Source organism: Hemibagrus wyckioides, linkage group LG04 (genome assembly GCF_019097595.1).
Source record: "Hemibagrus wyckioides isolate EC202008001 linkage group LG04, SWU_Hwy_1.0, whole genome shotgun sequence".
NCBI classification, from domain to species: domain Eukaryota; kingdom Metazoa; phylum Chordata; class Actinopteri; order Siluriformes; family Bagridae; genus Hemibagrus; species Hemibagrus wyckioides.
Window position 1 is genome coordinate 31,269,744 of NC_080713.1, and position 26,455 is coordinate 31,296,198.

Below are 26,455 nucleotides of genomic sequence, written 5' to 3' on the forward strand. Positions count from 1 at the left end.
TGGTAATTGACAGGATATTAGAAACATGCAAAGAAATATATAAATAGAGTTCAGTTAAAGACCTTCAGGTCTCATAAAATTAATGATGTGACCCAGGCACAGTTTGACTCTGACAGTTGGTGTTTTTTCTCTGCAGTCTGTTAAGTCCTGAGGCAGAGGAAGCCTGTTCTGCTTTAACTGAAGTTCTGGGTACAAACCCTTTACTGCAGAGAGAACTGGATCTGAGTGGGAAAATATCTGGAGACTCAGGAGTGAAGCAGCTCTCTGTTCTACTGAAGGATCCACACTGCAGACCTCAGAGACTCAGGTGTGTGGTCTGATTTCTGCATCCAATCTTGTCCTCTTTGCCAGCAGAGGCAGTGTGGAGTATCACATACTCTCCCTGTCAGTTTCCTCAAGGTTCTCCAGATTCCTCCCACCTTCTTGTGTTACATGATCCTTAGGTGTAAATGAGCATGTGAAAGTTTGTATTCCCACCTCATGTCCAGTATTCCTGGGAAAGACTCCACATGCACCTCCAGCACACTGACCAGGACACACTTTATATTAAAAATGAATGAATGAATATTTTTCTCTGTATTCACATTTAAATTAATGAAGTTTTTACTATGCTGTATAAATTAGTCCTATAATTTACAGTTGTTCATGATGGTTGGTTATCTGTTCTCTGTTTGGAGATCTTTTTCTCAGCTGTGTTCTCTGTCTGCAGGCTGAATAAGAGCAGTATTACACACAGAGGCTGTACTGATCTGATATCAGCTCTTACTTCAAACCCTTCACACCTGACAGAACTGGACCTGAGTGAGAACACACTGGGAAATTCAGTAATGGATAAGATCTCTACTCTACTAAAGAATTCATCCTGTAAACTCCAGAAGCTCATGTACGTTATTTGATGTTATATTATACTAGATCATGGAGGAGAAATTACATAATTTTAAGCATATTTTTTAAAGTTCAAAAACTGTCATGTGACTGAATTGGAGATGGATGCAAATGCAGTTTAGGATTTATTCAAACAAACTGGCAAACATATCTGAAACGTTAAGCAATAATATGCCTAATGGAAGAGGAAAATAAGGGCAAATTCATAAACCAGGTAGCAAAACAAGATCAAAAACAGAATATAAAAAACATAGAATCAGGGGCTTCATATGTTTAGGTAGGGCACACTGAGTATTACTTTGCAATGAGGCAGTGCCTAAAGTCTGTTTATAAAGGGACTGATTGGAAGCAGGTGTCGAATGATTAGATCTTGGGTGCTAGTGAGTCTGTGGGGTTAGCATTCTGGGTAACAGGCTGGTAACCTAGTACACACTGGAGTGGCACAGTGAATTCTGGGTATATTCAGCCTATGAGCCTAATCCATTTTCACAGCAGAAAGCCCTCAGAAAACCACCTGATTCACCCTTCTACTTTCCATTTGTCTGTGGATTGTAACTAGACATAAGGCTTACAGAGACTCCCAGTTTCCATAAAGCTAGCTCAGAACCTGGAGGTGAACTGTGTGCTTTAATCACTCACAAAGTCTTTAGAGATTCCAAAGTAATAAAACATGTGAAGATGTCTTCTTTTTTCATGTTCAGTGTGGTTTGGTCTGGTTTGGCCTGGTTGAATGGGCTCCAAATAGTTTGTTTTGGGCAGGGAACTCACCACCCCCTTGTGCACTTGCTGATGAGGTGATCCAGATGAATAGCTAAAACAGGGAGACAAGGGTCTTTTTGTCATCATGGCCAAATTTCTGGCTTTGATCATATTGAAAGGCACCTATTGAAAGGCACTCTGGTGCATATTCACCTTTATTTATTTTCTCTTGGGTGACTGTGTGTAGCTGCTCTTTAATTTCCTTGCCTTCAGTGTTATGGTTGAAAATTTGCTGAAAAGCTTCCATGAAGTAGTAGTATGAAAATAATAGTTCCTGTTCTTGATACCAGACCTCCCTGACCCACTTGAGGGCTTGAGCAGTTTAGTAGGAATCATTTGACCTGTGAAGTTTCTCGAGCATAATTTATGGACTTGGGAGAAAAGGGAGTTTTTAGGCAGGTCTATGTGAAAGATGAACATGATGGAGATGGCACTACTGAGCGTGTTTAACTTGGCATCCAGTTCAACCAGATGTTGTTAATATTCCTCTACCAGCTTTCCTCTGGGTGCCATGATGTAACACCGGTTTGATTCTCCTGCTCCATCCATAGCAATGACTAATAAATAAATAAATAAATAATTAGTTAACTAGCTTACTTCACTGTTTACACTTACTCAGATATATATTCATTCAGATGATCAGTTTATTTTTCACTGGTTCATTTATGTCTATTTATTACAAGTATACTGCTGGTACCATAACACAAAATCTATTCTCTGTTGCACCGACTGCATTAACAATGTAAACACTGTCGAGAGAAGACAAACGGTATTTCGATTCCTCTGTATGTCTGCACATTTGGTGGTATTGACAATAAAGATCCTTGAACCTTGAACATATATTCACAATTAGCTTGTATCACTGTGATTAGCAGGTGAGAGACAGTATGACTATTCTACACTTATAAACTAGCCAGATTTGATCACAGATGGCTGTGGCATTATAGAGATTCAAACTCTCTGAATCTCACCACAAAGAGGTAAATGCTTATCCTGTTTAAATGTTTATCCTTATCTTTAAAATAACCATTTCACAACTCCTCTTTCTCCAGACTTTCAGACTGTAATATTAAAGAGGAAGGATACACTGCTCTGGCTGAAGCTCTGAAATCAAACCCCTCATCATACCTGATAGAGCTGGACCTCAGAGGGAACGATCCTGGAGAATCAGGAATGAAGCAGCTCAGGAATTTAATGATCGATCCAGAATGTAAACTGAAGACACTGAGGTGAGCTTTTTCTCAAGTATTTGTAAAATTCAGCCTTAAATTCTGTGTAATTTCTGATGATTAGTAAGACTCGTCAGACTGCTTCAGTTTCACTGTTTTCACCACTGTATATCTGATCAGTACAACTCTGAAGAAGAAAGTCCTACATTTTTCCTAAGCTGCCACTGTCCCAAGTGAACTACACAAGTGCAAGGTTACTGGACTGAACATTTCTTAATTAACTAATTTTATTCCGATATTAATTCCAATGTTAAATCAATGCTTAGGTGTAGCTTTCTATTATTTCCACCATTGGACTGGACATGTACTAAATAAAACTAACACCACATTGCTGTAAATATAATTAATGTGCTTTCTCTGTTCTTTCTCTCTACAGGGTGTTGAAAAGTCCTGATGCACAGAAAGCTTCTGATCATCTGACTGAAGTTCTGGGTATAAACCCGATACTGCAGACGGATCTGAATCTGAGTGGGAAAATAAAAGGAGACTCAGGAGTAGAGCAGCTCTCTGTTTTACTGAAGGATCCACACTGCAGACCTGAAACACTTCAGTAAGGAACTGAATTCTATATTAATCTGTAAACTTCAGTTAGTGATGTTAATGCTGAATGGTTTGTCTTTAGATCATCAATCATTCATCTAGTTTTCAGTCTTTTTCAGTAGTAATGAGTAGTTTGAGGAGAAAAGACGTCCCTCTGCATACAGAAGTGCTAAAGAAAACCCCTGTGATTACTTGTGCTTTCAGGCTCAGTGAGTGTAATCTGACAGAGAAAGGATGTTCAGCTCTGCTCACAGCTCTCAGATCAGAACACTCCACCCTGAAGGAGCTGAATCTGAGTAAGAACAGGATTCAGGATTCAGGAGTGAAGCTGCTCTCTGAGGAACTGAAGAATAAACTCTGTAAACTGGAGACTCTGAGGTAACGTCTAATACACACTGAAATCAAAGTAACTGTGGTTTCTTATCTTAGTCACCACAATTGCAGACTAATAGAGAGAACAATAAACCTCAACACAGCAGTATCAGTGAGCAGATTATTAGAAATGAGTGCTAGATGCTGTATACACATAAAATTTCTGAATAACTGAATAACTATTGTGTGTGTGTGTGGGTGTGGGTGTGTGTGTGGGTGTGTGGGTGTGTGGGTGTGGGTGTGTGTGTGAAAGAGAGAATTAGGGAGGAAATCCTCAGGAGTTCACTATTAAAAGCACATGGCAGCAAGACACATATAAGAATAAAACAAAATGTTCCCTAATTGACTAAAAATAAACATTGATAAAGTAGAATTATTTGTGGCGTAAACAAGTACAACAAAATATGCCATCACTAATACTGACCCAATCTCTTTTCATAATTATGACACAATAATTTTGGTAATACTATGAATATGCTGTGTATAACAGTCTCTTATCTTTATGTCTGTGTTCTCAAAGGGTTCAGTGTTTTCTGAGTTCCTCTGACATTTCCTCCTTTCAGTCTCAGTGAGTGTAACCTGACAGAGAGAAGCTGCTCGATTTTACACACAGTTCTCAGCTCAGAATCCTCCAAGCTGACTGAGGTGGATCTGAGCAGTAATCCTCTGGAGGACTCCGGAGTGAAGCTGCTTTGTGCTGGACTGAAGAGTCCAAACTGTGAACTGGAGACACTCAGGTCAGTTCATTTTTTCTGTTGCTTTTATGCTGTGATCTTTGTTCATGATTAAATAATAACAAACGTATGTCCTCTTCAGACTTTCAGACTGCAGTATAAGAGAGGAAGGATACACTGCTCTGGCTGAAGCTCTGGAATCATCTCACCTGATAGAGCTGGATCTCAGAGGGAACGACCCTGGAGCATCAGGAGTGAAGCTGCTCACTGATATATTACAGGATCAAAAACAGAAAACACTGAGGTGAGTTAGATACAATACATGACCAATAGTTTGTGGACCCTACTGTTACCAAGAAGTCAGAAACACCAGTTGTACAGAATGTCTCATTACAATTACAATTTCATGTTACATGGAATATTGTTCCAGCATGGTGATGTCCCTGTGCACAAAGCAGCTCCATGGAGACATGGTCTGGAGGTTAAGGTTGAAGTGGAAGAACTTGAGTGTCCTGTACAGAGCCCCGACTCTGACTCAATCCCACTGAACACCTTTGAGACTTCTTCACTCAACATCAGTACAGGAGAATAAATCTCTCTTGAGATGACCAACAAGTCAATATGAGTGTTATACTCAGGGGTGCACATACTTTTGGCCATATATTGTATACTTATCTTTTATGAGTTTTGATATATTTTAAAACTTTCACACTGTTTAACTTCCATCTGACTAATATGAATGATGTCAGGGTTAGGGTTCCAGATTGAAATTTATTTTGTCCCAACAAAAGATTTTGTCTGGATTTACTGAATTCCTCAACTCAAAGCTTTTCTGTTCTAAAAAATCTCCTTGTTGGGAAAATAATGTTCATGTGAATTCTCCTCTCTACCCTGTAACTGCTGAACTCTTGTTTTAACTTAATCACTTTCATGTGGACCATCTAATCCATCATCATGTGGACTCACTACTCTAATCAATATACTATGTACATGTACACACCTTAAGCTGTGGCTTAGACATCACTCACCTGTCTGGCTCTGTCCTGGTGTCTCTGATCACAAATTCACTGAAGTTATTCACTGTATAATTCCCTTAAATTAATATCCTGACTCAAAACTCAGACAATAACAAAACTTTTGCTGTGAGGCAGCAACACAACACACTGTCACACTGCAGGGACTGTGGAGGAAAAGAGACCGTTCTGTTTTAATCCAAAGTTAAAACATGATCTCTTCCATTAATCTCACCAATAAAAAGCAGTTACTGAAGATAAATGAGCAAATGAACTGGTGTTCCTAATAAAATGGACAGTGAGTGTATGTAAAACATGAGCAGTGTCCAAGATAATCACCAGATAAAATGCAAATTAGGAAAAGTGACTGACAAAATAATAGAAGGCAAGTGCGTTCTGTCTCACTGATAGAATTCAAAGAAAGAATCTGGCGTTTATAATGACATTCAGTCTGTATGTATCAGTGACTTACTGCCTGGTTTCCTGTTTCATTCTGTGAAAGTTCACATATTAAAATATAATTAACAATTAACTATAACTAATTGTGGATTTTGGAATATTAGCCCTCAAACGTTAAAATAAGTCAAACGTTTCCCAATACAATTGTGACTCTACCAGTAAAATATCAAGATAATATTCCAGTAACAGAAAACATACTTGCTGTCAAACCTAACCACACCTCTTAATAATATATTCAGTTTAACCCCACCCGTTTTACATTTAATTAAGAATCGCTCATTTTTAATCTCAGTAGTTAAAATGATCTGATACTCAAGGTTTCAGAAGAGAAAATGTGCCATCATGCCGTCTCCAATCCAGATTCTTTACCATGACATCTAATGCAGTATTCAGGAGGCTGGCGATAAAATAAAGGATGAAATTGTTTGTCAGGAACAGCTGGACAGTTCCCTGCCAGGCCCAGAGAGGGCGCTGGCAGGTGAACCTTGGAAGCCTGCTTCTTTGTGTGTCTTTTGTTACACCTATTGTTCCTATCCTGATTGTCACCTGTATCCCATTAGCCCTAATGTCTACCCCTATAAATAGGGATCCTTGTGTTTGTGTCTTGGTCCATGATTGTTATCTGTACCGTGGTTTCTGTTGGGCTTTTGTTTGCTAGGTTCCATGTCTAGGTTTAGTTTAGTTTAGTTTAGTTTTTTGTTTAGTTAACCACGCCATGTCTTGTGTTACGTTTGTTTCCCTATGTCGCGTCTTAAATGTAATAAAAGCAGTGCTTCGCTGAATCCTGCGTATGGGTCTCATTACACCGTGTGCTGGCATGCGCACACACACCACGGGCATCTGGGGTCGAGCCCCGCATAGGGCGGGGGTCCCAGACGTTACATTGTTGATAATTGAATCTGTTTCTGTTTCCTGACTGCAGGCTGTTAAAAAGTCCTGATGCAGTGAAGGCCTGTGATTCTCTGACTGAGGTTCTGGGTAAAAACCCCTTACTGCAGAGAGAACTGGATCTGAGTGGAAAAATAAAAGGAGACTCAGGAGTGAAGCAGCTCTCTGCTCTACTGAAGGATCCACACTGCAGAACTGAGACACTGATGTATGTCACAGAATTACTTATCATTTTTAAAAACATTAAATATGATCATTGTGTGATTGATATAAATTGATTATCAGATGATCCTCACAATAAAATGTTGCTTAAAGTGAAGATTTTCTTTCCACTGTTTCTGGTTCTCTGTAGGCTAAAGGACTGTAGTATTACAGAAGAAGGCTGTTCTGCTTTGACTTCATCTTTTCATTCAAATCCTGCACACATAAGAGAGATGGATCTGAGTGAGAATAAATTTGGAAACTCTGGAGTGCAGAAGCTTTGTGCACTGCTGCAACATCAGTCCTGTAACCTGCAGATACTGAGGTGAGCTTCTGCTTCTGCTCTTTAACTTTTACATAAGAGATTGTGACTTTACATGTAGAATACAAACACAGGCTTCATGTAGAACTTTAATCTTCTTGGCATTACATACTGAATAGATCGGTGTTAATGTCAGGGAAGGGGCGGAGTGAGACCCAAATGCAGACCGTGATGCAGGTAAATAGCATTAATAAGAAGAGGTGGGGCTTAAACAATCAGCAGTACACAGTAACAGTAGAGTCATGGGAGCAGAGTAACAGGATGTACAGGATAAGTGTTCATCAACAGTGTGCACAGTTCAAAGTCTTTGGGCATAGGTGCAGACTAACAAACAGTAATCTAGTAAACAGGGTGAGCAGTAGCAAGGTAGACACAGAGTAATCCACTGGATAGGTGAAACACAATAACAGAGTTCATACAGAGTAATCTACTGGATAGAAGAAACAAATAATCTAAGGGAAATCCAAGAGGCAAAAATCCAAACACAGTTCAGGCAAAACTCATACAACGGGCTGAACACAAGGGGAACAGGAACAGGCAAAGGTCAAAACCATAGAAATACTCAAGAGAAATACTGAAAAACTAGAGACCATCTGTTGAAGACACACAGCAAGTGGCTTCCTTACATTTCACCACACAGTACAAAATGGCGGCTGATCCGGCAGTGATGTTACAAAACCGGAAGTGAGTATAGCCCAAGCTGACAATTAAGCTTTTATCAGACTTATTTATCAGATTATTTATCAGATTTATACAGCTTATCAGATCATCAATAATACCACACAATGTTCTCTCTTCAGACTTTCAGACTGCAGTATAACAGAGGAAGGATACACTGCTCTGGCTGAAGCTCTGAAATCATCTCACCTGATAGAGCTGGATCTCAGAGGGAACGACCCTGGAGCATCAGGAGTGAAGCTGCTCACTGATTTACTACAGGATCCAGACTGTACACTGAACACACTGAGGTGAGGAAATTATAATAATTAATAAAAAAAGACCCTGTGAATTCTAAATATAGAAAGTCTGTTCAGTTCATTTATAAATTATGATTTTATTAACAAGTAAATGTATTTTATTACTATTTGATTAGACCAAAACACTATAGTAAGGTATATTCAATATGAAATTTCTAATAATTTTTTTTCTCTCCTTATAGATTGTTGAAAAGTCCTGAAGCAGAAGAAGCTTTTAAACATCTGAATAAAGTTCTAGATACAAACCCTTTATTACAGACAGATCTGAATCTGAGTGGAAAAATAAAAGGAGACTCAGGAGTGAAGCAGCTCTCTGTTCTACTGAAGGATTCACACTGCAGAGCTGAGACACTGATGTGTGTACATTAAACTATTATTATTATTATTATTATTATTATTATTATTATTATTATTTTACAGTAGATTATAAGTTAACCTTTAGGGATTATTTAGATTCTAAACTTCATGTTAAAATGGGCCTTAAGTGAAACATCATGTGAATAGAGAATAGATAAAGATAGTCTTATAGCCACACAGTAAGAGCTCTGTATCTATAGATGAGTGATTAAGAATGATACAGAAGTGTTGATGCAACACGTAGCTCTTATTACATTACATACAGTGTGTTTTTGAACTCATCTGGAAAATAGTGGCTCTTCTGATTGTTTTATTTCCTTCTAGGCTTATTAAATGTGGTCTAATGATGGAAAGCTGTATAACTCTGGCAGAAGTTCTCAGTTCTCCGCTCTGTTTTCTAACTGAGTTGGACCTGAGTGAAAACAGCCTACAGAATTCAGGTGTGATGGAATTATCTAAAGGACTCAAGAATCCATGCTGTAATCTGAAGATATTAAGGTACAGTGATATACACCTGTATAAGCAGCACCACATTACCACTGCTACTGTTATTACTAACAATAAACCACAGTGATGGTGGTTGTTACTCCATTACAATCAAGATTAAGATAAAACCAACACAAGACTGATTATTGAGCTCCAAAGTGAGTTAGAGTTTAATGTCAGACACATCTGTATGTATGTAAAATACCTAGAATGTAAGTAGAATTATTAGTGAAGAATATATAGTATAGTTTATTCCATCCAGTGTTATATAGATGCTGTCTACATGGGGAGGTGGTGCCCTTGCCCATGAATGTAAAGCTGACTGTCATTTTTAACATTTTAAAACTTTGTCCTTTTTAAAATGATCATTGATGCACCTGATCTGAGTGTGAAATCAATGTTGGAGAGCTGCTTATTAACACAGAGAACACAGGATATTGGGTATTTTAGTGTACACAAAACTAAGCAGTAAATCAAGAGTGTAGAGAATCTTCTGCTTGAGTGTGTGTTCATTCTGAGTATGCATGCTTTATTGCTTCTGTCAGGGTTTAGTGTGTTAAACCAACACAAGACTGATTATTGAGCTCTCTTCACTCTACTCATGCTTTATTATTGCTTCTGTCAGGGATTTAGAGTTAAGCTGAATTTTTGGACTTTGGGAGCAGAAATAAGATCCATGTTCCCGCTGCTGTGATTGATTTATTTTTATACATGTTATAAATATTCTGCTCAAACTGCACCAACACCTCTTCCCACTCAGAACTGAACTAAAAGGGCTATTTGTAAATCATGCTGGAGATTGTATATAATATACTGTATTATATTAAGAAAGTAATAAATTAACAAAGTGTAAAGACATATGATGAAAGCCAGATATGAATATATGTAGGCTCTCTCTGAAGTGGAATTAGAGCGGGTATTAAAATACAAATCATTAAAATGCAACAGTAAGTTTGCCAGGCAATAACTAATAGAATATTTTCTGTAATTATACTAACATAAGCATTATATATTTATAACTCTTTAAAAATTATTACAAAAAGGCACTTTTTACACCTTCATTCAAGCCTGTTACATTGCCATGTGACACAGAAGGAGTTCTCCCATCTCCTCCCATTGGAAAATGACCAAACTGAGAAACTGGAACAAAATCCCCACAAAATAGTTATGTGATTAAAGAATTTAACCTATTACTTTTTTTCTCCAGACTTTCAGACTGCAGTATAAGAGAGGAAGGATACACTGCTCTGTCTGAAGCTCTGAGATTGAACCCCTCATCATACCTGATAGAGCTGGATCTCAGAGGGAACGACCCTGGAGCATCAGGAGTGAAAAAGCTTGATGATATCCAAAATAATCCAAATTACAAACTGAAGACACTTAGGTGATTCTTCAAACAAGCAAAAGTTATTTCATAAATATTCATAAATACTGTAAAGAACTTTGAGCAAATTTGTTCAGCCTGATAACTGATTGTAGTTTCATATTAATTTGACTATAGTATTATTAATAATAATATGTTTCTTCAGGTTGTTGAAAAGCTCTGCTGCACAGGAGGCCTGTGATTGGCTAAATTCAGTTGTAGATGAAAACCCTTTATTCCTAAAAGAGCTGGATCTGAGCAGGAAGGAAACAGGAGACTCAGGAGTGGAGAAGCTCTCGGCTCTGATGGAAGACTCACACTGTAAATTTCAGAAAATTAAGTAAGTATTCTGATTCATGTACCAGGAACAGCTGCATGTTCTTCCAATGAGATGTTTTCCAGTGCCATGTGCTGTGAAAGGAATGAATATTTGCTTGTACACGACATGGTCTAAAGTATGTGTTCACTAGAAAATAACAGTTATGTGTATATTCATCATCTCAGTTCAAAACCAGGAGCATTAATAAGGACTTGACCCCAGTGTGCTGCGATAACTCAACCTTTTGGAACTCATTAGTGTGGGGAGCAACTAATGACAGATGATTTTTAGGTATCATGCACTTGAGCACTTGTGTGGAGGTTGTGTATCTTCAGATATTTCACAGCTAATGTTATTGCTCCTAGACTGATCCACTTCTTTACTGCTGCACTTTACTGTTCTTCAAGGGGCAACACAGGCAGATGGAACGTTTAATGAGCCATGTATGGTGGAGGTCTTATGTAGAGCAGGTCATCACAAAGATACAGGTAAAAGTTCCTGAGGTAGAAGTAAGGAACTCCTAAGGTGTAACTTGAGGTTTATTCGACCCCTCAGACATGGTAGATGTTGACCGCTACTCTGAACAGCCTCCTGGATAATAAATCAGTAAATCAAGAATAAATCAGTCATGCAAATATTAAATCGTTAGCAATTAGCTTAATTTAAAGGTTCAGTACTACAGCAGGGGAACACTTTCATTTACCTGCAAATTACAGTTCTAAAAGTATGTGGACAGCAGATACATGAAGACCACATGCACACATTTGTTGATCATCATATTCCAAAACCATGGACATTATTATGGAGTTATTATGGAGTTATTATTGAGTTTTGGGAGTTTTTTCCACACACACACAAACTGACCATTTTAAACAAAAAAAAAGACACAAAGACATATAACTGTGTGTCATTCCACACGCAACTACTTCAGAGCACTCCTCCTTCTCCACACTAGTAAACACTGGGTCTGTAGCTCCGCCTACATCACGCGTGACATTTCCACGTGATTACATGGTCCGTAGCGTCCCAGACGCGCATCCCCCAATTAGCGCTAGTCGAGCTTTTGTGGTTAAAAAGTGTACAATTTTTTATTTTTCTAAGAAACTGACCGATGGTGTGTGTAGATCAGAGCCTTCCTCCTGGACTGGGATGGAGGTTTAGAGTTCTCTGAAGCTGCATTTAAACTGCATTCTGGAAGGTCAGACTCACGGTCACCACTGAAGTCCACTATATGGAGAAACATCCTGACATGTTCTCCTCAAAAAACATCATTTCTTTACCACTGAAGAAAGAAAGACATGAACATCTCAGATGATGAGGGGGTGAGGAGATTATTTAAAGATTATTGTTCTGGAAGTGAAACTTCTCTTTTAACAACGACAGTGTTTTTGTGATCCATTAAGACTCTTCACATGCAAAAGCTATGCATTAAAATGAAACCGAATTAAAGCTAGCTAATTAATCATAAGGTTTCTGGTCAGGACAGATAATGTGTATGGGTGAGTAGGTCTCAGCACATCATCTACCTGTTTTTACACATTACCTCATGATGTCTGTACCTTCAAATTCTTGTTTTTATGCACACTACTTATCTCATATTCTATCCATCTATCCATCCATCCATCTATCTATCTACACTATATTGCCAAAAGTATTCGCGCACCCATCCAAATAATCAGAATCAGGTGTTCCGATCACTTCCATGGCCACAGGTGTATAAAATCAAGCACCTAGGCATGCAGACTGTTTTTACAAACATTTGTGAAAGAATGGGTCGTTCTCAGGAGCTCAGTGAATTCCAGCGTGGAACTGTGATAGGATGCCACCTGTGCAACAAATCCAGTCGTGAAATTTCCTCGCTCCTAAATATTCCACAGTCAACTGTCAGCTGTATTATAAGAACGTGGAAGTGTTTGGGAACGACAGCAACTCAGCCACGAAGTGGTAGGCCACGTAAACTGACGGAGCGGGGTCAGCGGATGCTGAGGCGCATAGTGCGAAGAGGTCGCCAACTTTCTGCAGAGTCCATCGCTACAGACCTCCAAACTTCATGTGGCCTTCAGATTAGCTCAAGAACAGTGCGCAGAGAGCCTCATGGAATGGGTTTCCATGGCCGAGCAGCTGCATCCAAGCCATACATCACCAAGTGCAATGCAAAGCGTCGGATGCAGTGGTGTAAAGCACGCCGCCACTGGACTCTAGAGCAGTGGAGACGCGTTCTCTGGAGTGACGAATCGCGCTTCTCCATCTGGCAATCTGATGGACGAGTCTGGGTTTGGCGGTTGCCAGGAGAACGGTACTTGTCTGACTGCATTGTGCCAAGTGTAAAGTTTGGTGGAGGGGGGATTATGGTGTGGGGTTGTTTTTCAGGAGCTGGGCTCGGCCCCTTAGTTCCAGTGAAAGGAACTCTGAATGCTTCAGCATACCAAGACATTTTGGACAATTCCATGCTCCCAACTTTGTGGGAACAGTTTGGAGCTGGCCCCTTCCTCTTCCAACATGACTGTGCACCAGTGACCAAAGCAAGGTCCATAAAGACATGGATGACAGAGTCTGGTGTGGATGAACTTGACTGGCCTGCACAGAGTCCTGACCTCAACCCGATAGAACACCTTTGGGATGAATTAGAGCGGAGACTGAGAGCCAGACCTTCTCGTCCAACATCAGTGTGTGACCTCACAAATGCGCTTCTGGAAGAATGGTCAAAAATTCCCATAAACACACTCCTAAACCTTGTGGACAGCCTTCCCAGAAGAGTTGAAGCTGTTATAGATGCAAAGGGTGGACCGACGTCATATTGAACCCTATGGATTAGGAATGGGATGTCACTTAAGTTCATATGCGAGTCAAGGCAGGTGAGCGAATACTTTTGGCAATATAGTGTGTATACATATCTGGCATGAGAACAGTAAACATTTAAATAGTAACTTAACAATTAGTAATAATAATGTGTATGAATCTGGAACAGAGGATTTATGTGCAGATTTGTGCATTCTACACACTTTATACAGCTGTTTAAATAAAGATATATGCTTATGTATTTACATAGTACTTGAGAAAGAGGCAGTAATTACACATGGAGAACGAGATACAGAAATGAATTACAGAACACATGTAATAATTCCTGTATTAGCTGTTTAAACTGCAGCCGGGGGGAAAACTGTCTTTGCGTCTAGATGTTCCTTTCTGCTGTCCTAACAGTCCTTTGCAGTCTTCTTATATCTGATTTGCAGCTAACCCAAACCAGACAGTTATAGAAGAGCACAGAAGCGACTCAATGACAGCTGAGTAGAACTGTGTCATCTGCACCTGTGGCAGGTTAAACTTTTTCAGTTGACAAAGGAAGTACAAGCTCTGCTGGCCCTTTTTCATAGTGGAGTCAATTTGAATGTCCCACTTCAGGTTCTGGAAGATGGTGGTTCCCAGGAACTTGAATGACTCCACTGCAGCCACAGTGGTGTCCATGATGGCGAGTGGGGGAAGAGCAGGGTAGTTTCTCCTGAAGTCTACCATCATCTTTACAGTTTTGAGCATGTTCAGCTCCAGGTTGTTGTGACTGTGTAGCAGATTCCAAACAGTCACTTCATGTAAGGAAGACAACAGCCACCACACTGTGAGATCAGGAACTGTTTAATCTGAAATAAGGGAATATTCACAATGAACAGGCATTCGATTCTCCCTCCAAGTTCAATTTAGGGAGAGCCGTCATGCATGCGTGTCTACCTGCCTCAGCGTGCACATGCAAACCCGGATACAAAACAAGTAACAAAATGCATATAAAACCAATACAAAAATAAATATCTATTACAACCTCTTTGCTAATCAATTATTCATACAATAGAGACATAGGTAGAATGTAGAATAGAAATATTGTAATAGAAAAATAACCATCATGAACAAATAAAATAATACATATATAATATAATTATTTTATAGCTACTACACGAGACTCACCACGTGCTGCCCACGAGGCTCACCTCGCTAATTTGCAGCATCTCCCAACAAACTAGCACGAATTAAAAAACAAGAAAACCCAATCCCCTTTTATTTGCAATGAAACACGATAAAACAAACAGCATACCTGAAATAAGGGAATATTCACAATGAACAGACATTCGCTTCTCGCTCTTGGGTAAAAAAGAAAGAACACGTTACTTAATGAGCTAGCGCCATGAGGCCATCCACTAATATCGCGTATATATATAAAATATATTTTAAAAAATATATATAAAATAAACATTTCCAAATTCGTGACAATCAACAAACATATCCCACTACTGGAAATAAGCCTCGCGTCAAAAAATACAATAAAATAAATAAATGAATAAATAAACTTGACCTACCCAAGTTCAATTCAGGGAGATCCATCAACCATGCGTGTCTACCTGCCTCAGCGTGCACATGCAAACTGAGGCACGTGCATGACCCGCCCACATTCAGAGCACTGGGGCGAATATTCCCCACTGACACCGTGTATATACATACATATATATATATATAAAAGGAAAAAAAAGTTCTGAACCTTTGATCGAGATATAGAGATACATTAACTTATGTACAATACTCTGCAGGATAGAATTTTGTGAAGTTCACTAAAACCTTCCACATAATACACATGTTCATAAAAAAAACAATCAACGCTAATGTAGATGAAAATAAACATGGAGCATGGAGAATCCTACTAAAATCTGAATAACGAAATGCCCTCGGCTACAATTGCACCAGACAGCCTGCTGCTCTATGGAATAAAATAACTCTCAAAAATAATGGTATGTAATTCAGGACATTTGTGTGTAATTTTAATTTACTCATGCTTAATTTAAAAGTATTGTATGTAATTCTGTGTTTTGTCCGAGTTGGATTCCAAAATCTACGTCCACGACAGTTTACAGACACAACGCTAGTTTTCACAACACCTCTGGAACACACGACCTGAGAAATTACGCCCGCAAAGAGCGGTGTGTGAAACAACTGTCAAAAATACCTCATCAAGGCCACATGCACAGGCATTACTATCCGACGGAGGATGAATCGATTCCATGAAGCAGAAAGTGAAAATAAACTAAGAAAAAATGAAAATGAATTACACAGTAGGGTTTCTGCAATAAACTAAACAGTCTTCTTCCAGTTTTACATTTGAACAATCTTACAGATTTACAGTACGTCCAAAATCATCCACGTCCACGACAAATGTTCAAATTGGTAAAACTGGAAGAAAACTGTTTAGTTTTGAAAAACAGAAAACAATGGCTTTGTTTTAAGGCACTTACATTTATGAATATAAAATTTGCCCAAAATGAAAATAATATTCAGTACAAATTAAGTATGTACATCTTCCATTAATAAACCAAAAATTATATCATTGTTAGAAAATGGAGAAGACAGCTTGATTGAAACTTTAAGCCACTCGAATGTTTTAATAAAATCCTGGCCATTTATTATTAAAGAAGGTAAATGAAGAGCTTCAGTTACACTGGGCACTGTATTACTGACCAACAGTACAAAGGCCTTTGGAATACAGTTCACCCTGTTATATTGCTTGTAATCACAATATTATATATATGAATATTATATATTTTCTACAAAAAGTGATCCCTGAGGGCTAATCTTACCTAATATAGTTAAACTTTCTTTGTAATATTACTCCTTAGTGATAACTAACCCTTAAACAGGGAAAAAAAGATTAGCTCTCAGAGCGCCAGTGGTTTGTGCACTTCGTGGAATCGATTCATCCTCCGTCGGATAGTAATGCCTGTGCATGTGGCCTTGATGAGGTATTTTTGACAGTTGTTTCACACACCGCTCTTTGTGGGCGTAATTTCTCAGGTCGTGTGTTACAGAGGTGTTGTGAAAACTAGCGTTGTGTCTGTAGTGGACGTAGATTTTGGAATCCAACTCGGACAAAACACAGGATTACATACAATACTTTTAAATTATGCATGAGTAAATTAAAATTACACACAAATGTCCTGAATTGCATACGATTATTTTTGACAGTGATTTTATTCCATACTGCTCAACCTCTTGTCTGTATGCAGACCCGTCTCTGTCCTGGATCAGACCGATGACTGTAGTGTCATCTGCAAGTTCTGGAGTGTGACAGAGGGGTGTTTAGAGGTGCAGTCATTTGTGTAGAGGGAGAAAAGCAGTGGGGGAAAACACAGCCCTGAGGAGCTCCAGTGCTGATGGTGCAGGTGTTGGATGTAAGTTTACCCAGCCTCACTAGCTGCTGCCTGTCTGCCAGGAAGCTGGTGATCCAGTAACAGATGGAGGTGGGTACAGAGAGCTGTGCCAGTTTATCCAGGAGGGTATCTGGGATGATGGTGTTGAAAGTGGAGCTGAAGTCCACAAACAGTATCCTTGCATAAGTCCCTGGGTTGTCCAGTCATTTAGTCCTGTGATTTTTGGTTTCTTGGGTACAGATTGATCTGTTGAAGATCAATGTAAAGATGGATGATAGATGGACAGCACAGGCTTTGAGACAGGCTGGAGAGACACCGTCTGGCCCTTTTGCTTTCCTTATCTTCTGTTTGCTGAAGACTTTGTGTACATCATCTTTACAGATCTCGAGTACAGGCTGAGGAACAATAGGGGGAAGGAGGGAGGGGGAGGGTGTTGATGGCCGTGTATTGAGATGGTCAGAGTGGGTGTGAGATATCAGACCAGGTTTTTGTGTTTTCAGCCAGTCTTTAATTGGCCTCAGTGCTGGGAGATGGGGTCTTGTAACTGTTGATGGCTTTCAGGCCTTTCCACACTGATGCGGAGTAATTTCTTGAAAGCTGTTTTTTCAGCTTTTCAGAGTAGTTTTGCTTTTCGCTCTTATCTCCCAATTTAGTGTGTATTTGGTCTGTTTGTACAAGGCTTTGTCCCCACTTCGTAGGTGTCCTCTTTGGCCTGGTGAAGCTGTTTGAGTTTTGCACTGAACCAAAGGCTTAGCAGATTTAAGTTTCTGCTTGTAGGCTGGTAAAAGATACCTAGATTTAATAAACATAATCCACCACCTTTCATTTTCCCAGATGACTCGGTGAAACAATCCGCTCTGAACAGCTGGAATCCCGTTAGATGTAGTGAGCTGTTTGGGATGGCTCCGTTCAGCCATGTTTCCGGGAAGCAGAGTGAAGCAAAGTTTAAAAAGTCCTTATTTGTGTGGGTGGGAGTTATAGTTATTTGCAAGGGAGCAAGATTCGCTAGATGAATGCTTGGCAGCAAAGTCCTAAAACTTTCTGAATTCTTTCTGAAACCTTCTGTCTGAATTTCACGAGTGCACCAGCTCTCTTCCCACGCTTGCGTCACCTGGAGCGCTTGTAAAGGATCACAGCTCCTCTGACTAAAATGTCCAGTAAAATGTCTGACTGCTCAAACGTCGGCAAAAGATTGTTTGGTGTGTTATTTCTGATGTCCAGTTGTTCGTTTCTTGTAAAGATGATAGGAAAAAAATTGCTTGAGACAGGACAAACAGAAATAGTACAAGTACCAAGGAGCAACAAACCGAGGATTGCCATGTGCGTCGCCGTCTCAGTTTCAATTGTACCAAGGATCAAAACTGTAGACAAATATCAACCAACAGAAATCAGCTTATTCTACAGATTCAGTACTACAGCTGAACACTTTCATTTTCTCCTTTCAGTCTCAGTGAGTGTAACCTGACAGAGAGAAGCTGCTCGATTTTACACACAGTTCTCAGCTCAGAATCCTCCAAGCTGACTGAGGTGGATCTGAGCAGTAATCCTCTGGAGGACTCAGGAGTGAAGCTGCTTTGTGCTGGACTGAAGAGTCCAAACTGTAAACTGGAGACATTCAGGTCAGTTCATCTTTTCTGTGTAGAGGATTTTACTAAATTGGTTGCTTATGTATCTCCCTGTGACTTTAAATGAAGTGAACAATCTCGTTTAAATTTCTAAAGAAAACGTTCTTTATCTTCATTTTTATTCTGATTGTGATCTGCAACCAAACTACCAAACAAAATCTGAGATAATGAATATATAAATATCCTCTATGTTTCTTTATAAGTCAAACAAGAAAGGACATGATTTTAAAAAGAACCACAGACAAACACAGTTATAAGTGTAATTAAATTGATATCAAGCAAATAATGTAGGTGCAAGGCAAATAAGTAAACAGTGTCAAATGTCAAATGGAGTACATAAGTAGGCAATATCTTATACAGCTTCAGTTTAAAAACATAATCACAGTTAAAGGCCAAGTAAAAAATATTTTGTATGTATGGAGAATTTAGAATTGTATTCAGAAGTGTATATATTAAAGCCAAATTAAGTACTACAAAATAGAAAATGTTTTAATGCTGTGATCTTATTTTCATGATTAAATAATAACAGATCTGTGTCCTCTTCAGACTTTCAGACTGCAGTATAACAGAGGAAGGATACACTGCTCTGGCTGAAGCTCTGAAATCATCTCACCTGATAGAGCTGGATCTCAGAGGGAACGACCCTGGAGCATCAGGAGTGAAGCTGCTCACTGATTTACTACAGGATCCAGACTGTACACTGAACACACTGAGGTGATTCTTCTATAAACAAACACAATTATATAAATTTTAAACATAATATAAATTTATAAAGTACTAGGCAAAGAACATTTCTAGTGTGTAACATATGACAGGCAATTTAAATTAAATTTAAAGAGAAGTAATCACGAAATAAGCAAAAGCAGCCATACTGTTCTTGTGTTCTTGTGTCTATTATTCTGGAAACACCAACTAAAAATATTCCTTTCTGCAGGTTGTTGAAAAGCTCTGCTGCAGAGGAGGCCTGTGATTGGCTAAATCCAATTTTAACTACAAACCCTTTACTCCTAAAAGAGCTGGATCTGAGCAGGAAGGAACCAGGAGACTCAGGAGTGAAGCAGCTCTCTGCTCTGTTGGAAGACTCACACTGTAAATTTCAGAAAATAAAGTAAGTATTATTTATTTATGCTTCACGATTAGCTGAAATTTATTATATATGTTTTCTAGTGAGACTAGAAACTACTATTATATATAACCATCAAAGTATGCAAAATGTATATGTATATTTATAATTTTAGTTCATTTTTTGTTTTCTATAATTCATGAAACCAAATATATCCCATTTTTCTCCCGAGGAACCTCATATAGAGGTCTTACAGAAACACCTCGGTCCTGTTACATCACTGGAAAGTGATAAGCTACTAAGCAGAAGCAGAAATGATCAACATTTTTGACATTTTTATTTAAATCCTAAACATGATTTAACCACTAAGACATAAAAGTGAATTAAAAGAGGAAAAAATGAACTTTTACCTCATATCTACAGAATGAAGATTGAGTATATAGTTCTGATAACATGATATTTCTTTTTTAGGCTGAATAAATGTAATCTGACAGTGGAGAGCTGTTCAGCTTTAGCCAGCGCTCTGAAATTACAGTCCTGTAGTGTGAGAGATCTGGACCTGAGTAACAACAGTCTGCAGGATCCAGGGGTCACTCAGCTTTCTGCTGGACTGAAACATCATCACTGTAAACTGGAGATACTGAGGTAAGGTCATTTCTCTTATGAATATTTCATTTGAATGTTTTCATTTCTCTTAGTGGTGAAGAGCTAGGTCAGATAAAAGAAAAAATATACTCAGTAAATGTTGGTGATTAAAGTTCTTAAATACTAAGATCTTATCTCCCTTCCTGACTTTATATTTAGGCTTAACACATGTGATGTAATGGGGGAAAGCAGTTCAGCTCTAGCTGAAGTTCTCAGCTCTGAATGTTCCCGGCTGAGAGAGCTGGACCTGAGCAACAACAGTCTGCAGGATTCAGGGGTCACTCAGCTTTCTGCTGGACTGAAACATCATCACTGTAAACTGGAGATACTGAGGTAAGGTCATTTCTCTTATGAATATTTCATTTGGTCTGATTAAAAAATGTTGGCATGGCATACTTTTTGTGTTAAATTTGTGAGTTTATTGTTCCTCTGATTTCATGTTTAGGCTTAATACATGTTCAATAACTGATGGAAGCAGTTCAGCTCTAGCTGAAGTTCTCAGCTCTGAATATTCCCGGCTGAGAGAGCTGGACCTGCAGCAACAGCAGTCTGCAGGATGCAGGGGCCACGCAGCATTCTGCTGGACTGAAGAATCCACAGTCTGCACTCACAATACTGAAGTAACAGCTGAAATGATTAAGTCTAAGTCTAATTTTTTTTGAGCAGCCACAGTGAAACATGAATTAAATTATTCTCTGATCTGGTTTAAAAGACTGTGGAATTATGTCTAAGTAAAAAATTAGCAGATGTTCTACAGATGTTAATTAACTGCAGTTTAAATGCTGCTAAATTTCTGAAGTCCTAATAAAGAGCAACACTGACTAAATTAGAACACAGTATAATTACACAGCATGGTTTGATAAAAAAAAATAGATTATTAGATTCATAAGCAATTAAAAGGTCTAGTACAAAACATTTAGGTCAGTGTGAAAAAATGTTGTAAAGAATGCTTTCAAAAATATACACTGATCAGCCAGAACATTATGACCACCTGCCTAATATTGTGGTGTTCCCCCTTTTGCTGCCAAAACAGCCCTGACCCGTCCTGCACTGTGTATTCTGACCCCCCTTTCTATCAGAACCAGCATTAACTTCTTCAGCAGTTTGAGTAACAGTAGCTCGTCTGTTGGATCGGATCACACGGGTCAGCCTTCTCTCCCCCACGTGCATCAATGATCCTTGACCCGTCTATGAACCTGTTGCCAGTTCACCACTGTTCCTTCCTTGGACCACTTTTGATAGATACTGACCACTGCAGACCGGGAACACCCCACAAGAGCTGCAGTTTTGGAGATGCTCTGATCCAGTGGTCTAGCCATCACAATTTGTCCCTTTTGGTCAAACTCGCTGAAATCCTTAGGCTTGTCCATTTTTCCTGCTTCTAACATCAACTTTGAGGATAAAATGTTCACTTGCTGCCTAATATATCCCACCCACTAACAGGGTCCATGATGAGGAGATACTCAGTCTTATTCACTTCACCTGACACTGGTCATAATGTTATTCCTGATTGGTGTATATTTTAATTGTTTATTTTTTAAGAATTTAGAAGTAAGTGAACAGAAGAAAAATCTAAATTAATTCAATATTTGGTGTTACGACCCTTTTGCTTCAAACCAACATCAATTCTTACACTTGCACATATTGTACACTTGCAAAAGTTAGGGATTTTGTAGGATCAGATTTAGGTGTATGATTAACCAATTATACCAAGCAGGTGCTGTAGGAGTTTAAAACTGGGTGAGGAACAAACAAGTTCTGCTACTTAGGTGAGGTTGTGGAAGACAGTTTCATGTCACAGGTCATACACCATGTCCAGACTGAGCACAGCAACAACACACAAGGTAGTTCTACTGCAGCAGCAAGGTCTCTCCCAGGCACAAATTTTAAAGCAGACTGGGGTTCAAAAGATGTTCTGCTCAAGCTATTTTGAAGAAGCAAAAAAACACAACATTTAGGACTGTAGGTCGACCAAGGAAACTTAATGCAGCAGATGAGACACATCAGGACACAGTAGCGCCAGTCTGCCTGGGATTACATGAAGAGACAAAAGGATTTGAAGCAGCCTAGATCCACTGAAGATCTATGTTTAGTTCTCCAAGATGTTTGGAACAACCTACCCTGCTAAGTTTGTTTAAAACCTGTGTGCAAGTGAACTTTGATGCTGTTTTGCAGGCAACAGTTGTTCACACCGAATTGATTTAGATTTCTCTTCTGTTAATTTACTTTCCATTTTGATAATGAATTAAAATAAACTATTAACACTTCCATTCTTGAAATCATTCTTACTTAAAGTAGTGCCTCTTAGTGGTCCAGCAGCAGGATCCCACGATCTCATTGGCAGACAGGACCCTAACCCAGCCACTGAAGAGTTCACTCCCAGTGCTGGTCCCAAGGCCCGGGTTAAATGGGAGGGTTGCGTCAGGAAGCACATATAGCGTAAAACCTGTGCCAAATCAAAAACACGCGGACCAAATGATTCATTGTGGCCACCCCAAATAGGGAGCAGCCAAAAGAACAACAACATTCTTACTTAAAGTAGTAGCAAATGTCATATTGGTGGAATTTTTTTAAATATCGCATTCTTATGTAATAAATGATATAAATTCTGTTCACTGCACTCCTGTCCCTCTATAGACTGTGTAACTGCAGTATAAAAGCTGAAGGCTGTGCTGCTTTGGCTAAAGCTCTGGGAGAAAATCCCTCACATCTCTTAGAGCTGGATCTGAACGGGAATAAAGTAGGAGACTCTGGAATAAAACAGATCTCTAATCTACTACAGAATCCACACTGCCTCCTAGAAACACTCAGATAGATCATTGTCTTTTCTTTTTGAAGTAGTTTTCATTAAATCAGTGAATTATTATAAATATCTGTTTATTAATTATAACAACATCATCTGTACAGACTCCATTCAGTGACACTCTAGGGTTAATGAATTAACAATAAAAATAGATTCAATTCACAGTTTGTATATAGTTTCACACATTTTAATTTCTAAAGTTATATGTATTTATTTTGTAAAATATCAGGAATATTCTGAAAGTAAAATTCAAATGAATCTTTTTTCCAGTCTAATGGACAATAATATCAGAGAGGAAGGATACACTGCTCTGGCTGAAGCTCTGAAATCATCTCACCTGATAGAGCTGGATCTCAGAGCGAACGACTCCTGGAGCATCAGGAGTGAAAGCTGCTCACTGATTTACTACAGGATCCAGACTGTACACTGGACACACTGAGGTGAACAGCTATTATTAAATCATTACTAGAATAATTTATAATATACATATCAGGACATGAAAACTTGTTAAATATGTTAAATAGGCTATATCTTATGGTCATATAAGACTTCCTCTTCATAAATAATCTGTTATGGACAAAGTTGCTAACATAGCCAACAAGATGTTCAAAATAATGTTGTAGTACCACAAAATAGTTAGGAATCTTAAAGTCATGATGTAATATTACTGTAATAAAAGTTAGTTTTTGTATTTGCATTTAGTTTTCTGCATACATTTCATCTGCCTTCAACTTGTTTAATAATACAGACTTTCAGTTCCCTTTTGAGGGAACTCGACACTGCCTCATGACTGACGCTATGGGAACACTCTTTGCCAGGAAGTGTGTCTGAAGCCCGTGTGCACACACGCCAATTCATTGGCTCAGATAGGACACGTTATGGAGGAATATCCAGCATGTCCATATAAGGGCTGCGATTTCTTCCGACCCGGTAGTGGATATGTCTTTATGTCTGACCTGGGCAATGAGGGGAATTCCCCCGTCGATTTACCACCACAGTCAGTGGCATTCGAGGAGCTCCTCGATGTAATAACATGTGCTGTGGGTAATTTAAATTTAAAATGGCCGGAGCAGGGAGCCAGCTCCATCCGTTCTAGGCTTGACTACTGTCAGACAGCTGCTAATTTTTCCTGGAAGAACCCATATTCGGTGTTCCTTTTGTTCCCTGGCCTCCTCTAATTATTCAGCCATTATTATCCCCATGCATGGAGGAGGCCGGCGCTCCCTTCTAGAACATGTGGAGCCACTTCAGCCCTTGGGGTGAGGGTCTACATGATAGCGGTCCAAGCCAGTGCCTCACTGCACACCATGGTGGTTTTTACCTGCTTTGACCTGGTTTCAGGGTGGTTCTGACCTGCTGAGGGAACTTGACTGCGGCGAGGGACTGATCCCTGATGCAGTCTCTGAGCTACGTCGAACCACAGATCTTACTGGTCCACTCTCACTCCCATTTTCCCTCATAAATCTATTCCCCCCAGTTGGCACTTGCCAGTTCACTGTTTCGTGACAACGGAGGGGACAACACGAGGTTGACACCTCTTTCAGACAGCCTGGCAGCGTGGGAACTTCTGCCAGGTGTGTCTCAGTGGGTCCTAGATACCGTAGGGTAAGGGTACAGTGGCGGCTCCACCCTCAGGTGGTGGAGACCATCTGGCCGAGCAGAAGTGGATCTGTTCCCCTCCGAGGAGTCGACACACTGTCTGCTGTGGTACTCCCTCTCTCACCCAGCCCCTCTGGGCTTGGATACTTTGGTACAGACCTGGCTGAGGCTGCGTTTGCACACCTTTCCCCCCGGTAGCTCTGCTCCCAGAAGTCCTAGCCAGAGTGAGCCACGATGGGGTCCACCTTCTTTTAGTGGCTCCTAGCTGGCCTGCTCAAGTTTGGTTTAGCAGACCTTGTCTCACTCCTAGACAGCACTCCTTTAGAGATTCCCATCAGGAAGATCTCCTCTCTCAGGTGTGAGGTGCGATTCTCCACCCCTGCCCAGAGATGTGGAAGTTCTGGGTCTGGCCCCTGAGGGGGACCAGTTCCTGGAGGCAGGCCTCTCATCAGAGGTTGTGGAGACTCTGCTGAATGCTAAGGCTCCCTCCACTAGGAAGCTGTATGCTCTAAAGTGGAGGCTTTTAGTCTCTATTGCAGAACCCAGTGCACTGCCTGATTGGTACAGTGCTGGGATTCCTACAGTCTCACCTTTACTGGGGCCTGTTCCCTCTCCTTTAAATGGCTGCCATTGCGGCATGGGTATTGACATTCCCATAGTGTCAGTCATGACGCAGCATCGAAGTTCCCTCAAAAATGAACTCACGACAGGTTACGTATTTAACCCAGTTCCTGAGAGGGGAACGAGACGCTGCCACACCCAGAGTGTCCTCTTGCACTTCCTTCAGACAAAAGGCAAGCTGAATGAATGTGACGTAGATGCCCTTATATGGATATGCTGGCACGTATTCCTTCATCACGTGTCCTATCCAAGCCAATGAATTGGCGTGTGTGCACACAGAGCTTCAGACACACTTCCTTGACAAAGTGTTCCCATAGCGTCAGTCATGACGCAGCGGCTCATTCCCTTCTCAGGGAACTGGATTACATACGTAACCTGTTGTAGATGCACCAGTTTGCATGCTAAAAGCGAACTGTTAAAGAACTCTAACTCTAAACTTAAAATGTAAGAAAATTTAAGAAACTGTTGGTAATTTTGAGAGTTTATTATGATTTCCCATTGTTTTCTTCTTCCTTTCTTTCTCTGCAGGTTGTTGAAAAGTTCTGCTGCACAGGAAGGCTGTGATTTACTTTCTAGAGTTCTGGGAGTGAACCCCTTACTGCAGAGAGAACTCAATGTGAGTGAGAAAATATCTGGAGACTCCCAGGTGAAGCAGCTCTCTGCTCTACTGGAGGATTCACACTGCAGACCAGAGATACTCAAGTTAGTGTTTATCACTTATTTACATTTAAACACTGGAGTCTATTCCTTTTGGAATGGAATAACTGTCTATAATGGCATTAATGAAATAATTTACTTTACTTTTAAACTATACATTTTTTACATTAAAAACAACATAAAACTAGATTTAAACAGAAGACTTCTCTTCCATGTTGTGTCTCTGTATCCAGGGTAAATAACAGCAGGATGACAAATGAAGGTTGTGCTGCTCTGGGATCAGCTCTGGGTTTAAACCCCTCACACCTGAGAGAACTGGAGCTGAGTGGGAATAAACTGGGAGGATCAGGAATGAAGGAGCTCTGTGGTGTGCTGAAGAATCAACAATTCAAACTGCTGAAACTGGGGTAAAGTCT

General features: G+C 39.7%; 1 protein-coding gene across 10 annotated transcripts in view; it reads left to right on the plus strand.

The window, feature by feature from the left end:
• The window catches only part of LOC131351771 (protein NLRC5-like), a 172,681-nt gene that overhangs the window by 22,715 nt on the left and 123,511 nt on the right, over nt 1-26,455 (plus strand). For 5 of the 10 annotated variants that reach the window (XM_058387333.1, XM_058387334.1, XM_058387340.1 and 2 more), the window contains exons 11-27: nt 137-307; nt 710-883; nt 2,697-2,873; nt 3,250-3,423; nt 3,618-3,791; nt 4,349-4,522; nt 4,602-4,763; nt 6,854-7,027; nt 7,172-7,345; nt 8,143-8,310; nt 8,502-8,675; nt 9,001-9,174; nt 10,370-10,546; nt 10,692-10,865; nt 19,198-19,365; nt 25,911-26,084; nt 26,273-26,446. In XM_058387333.1, coding sequence (XP_058243316.1) covers nt 137-307; nt 710-883; nt 2,697-2,873; nt 3,250-3,423; nt 3,618-3,791; nt 4,349-4,522; nt 4,602-4,763; nt 6,854-7,027; nt 7,172-7,345; nt 8,143-8,310; nt 8,502-8,675; nt 9,001-9,174; nt 10,370-10,546; nt 10,692-10,865; nt 19,198-19,365; nt 25,911-26,084; nt 26,273-26,446 — 2,937 coding nt within the window. Of the gene's footprint in view, nt 1-136; nt 308-709; nt 884-2,696; nt 2,874-3,249; nt 3,424-3,617; nt 3,792-4,348; nt 4,523-4,601; nt 4,764-6,853; nt 7,028-7,171; nt 7,346-8,142; nt 8,311-8,501; nt 8,676-9,000; nt 9,175-10,369; nt 10,547-10,691; nt 10,866-19,197; nt 19,366-19,585; nt 19,760-20,185; nt 20,360-20,518; nt 20,693-20,804; nt 20,893-25,910; nt 26,085-26,272; nt 26,447-26,455 lie in introns of all 10 variants that reach the window. The other 5 variants (XM_058387338.1, XM_058387339.1, XM_058387336.1 and 2 more) reach the window with 3 other exon arrangements.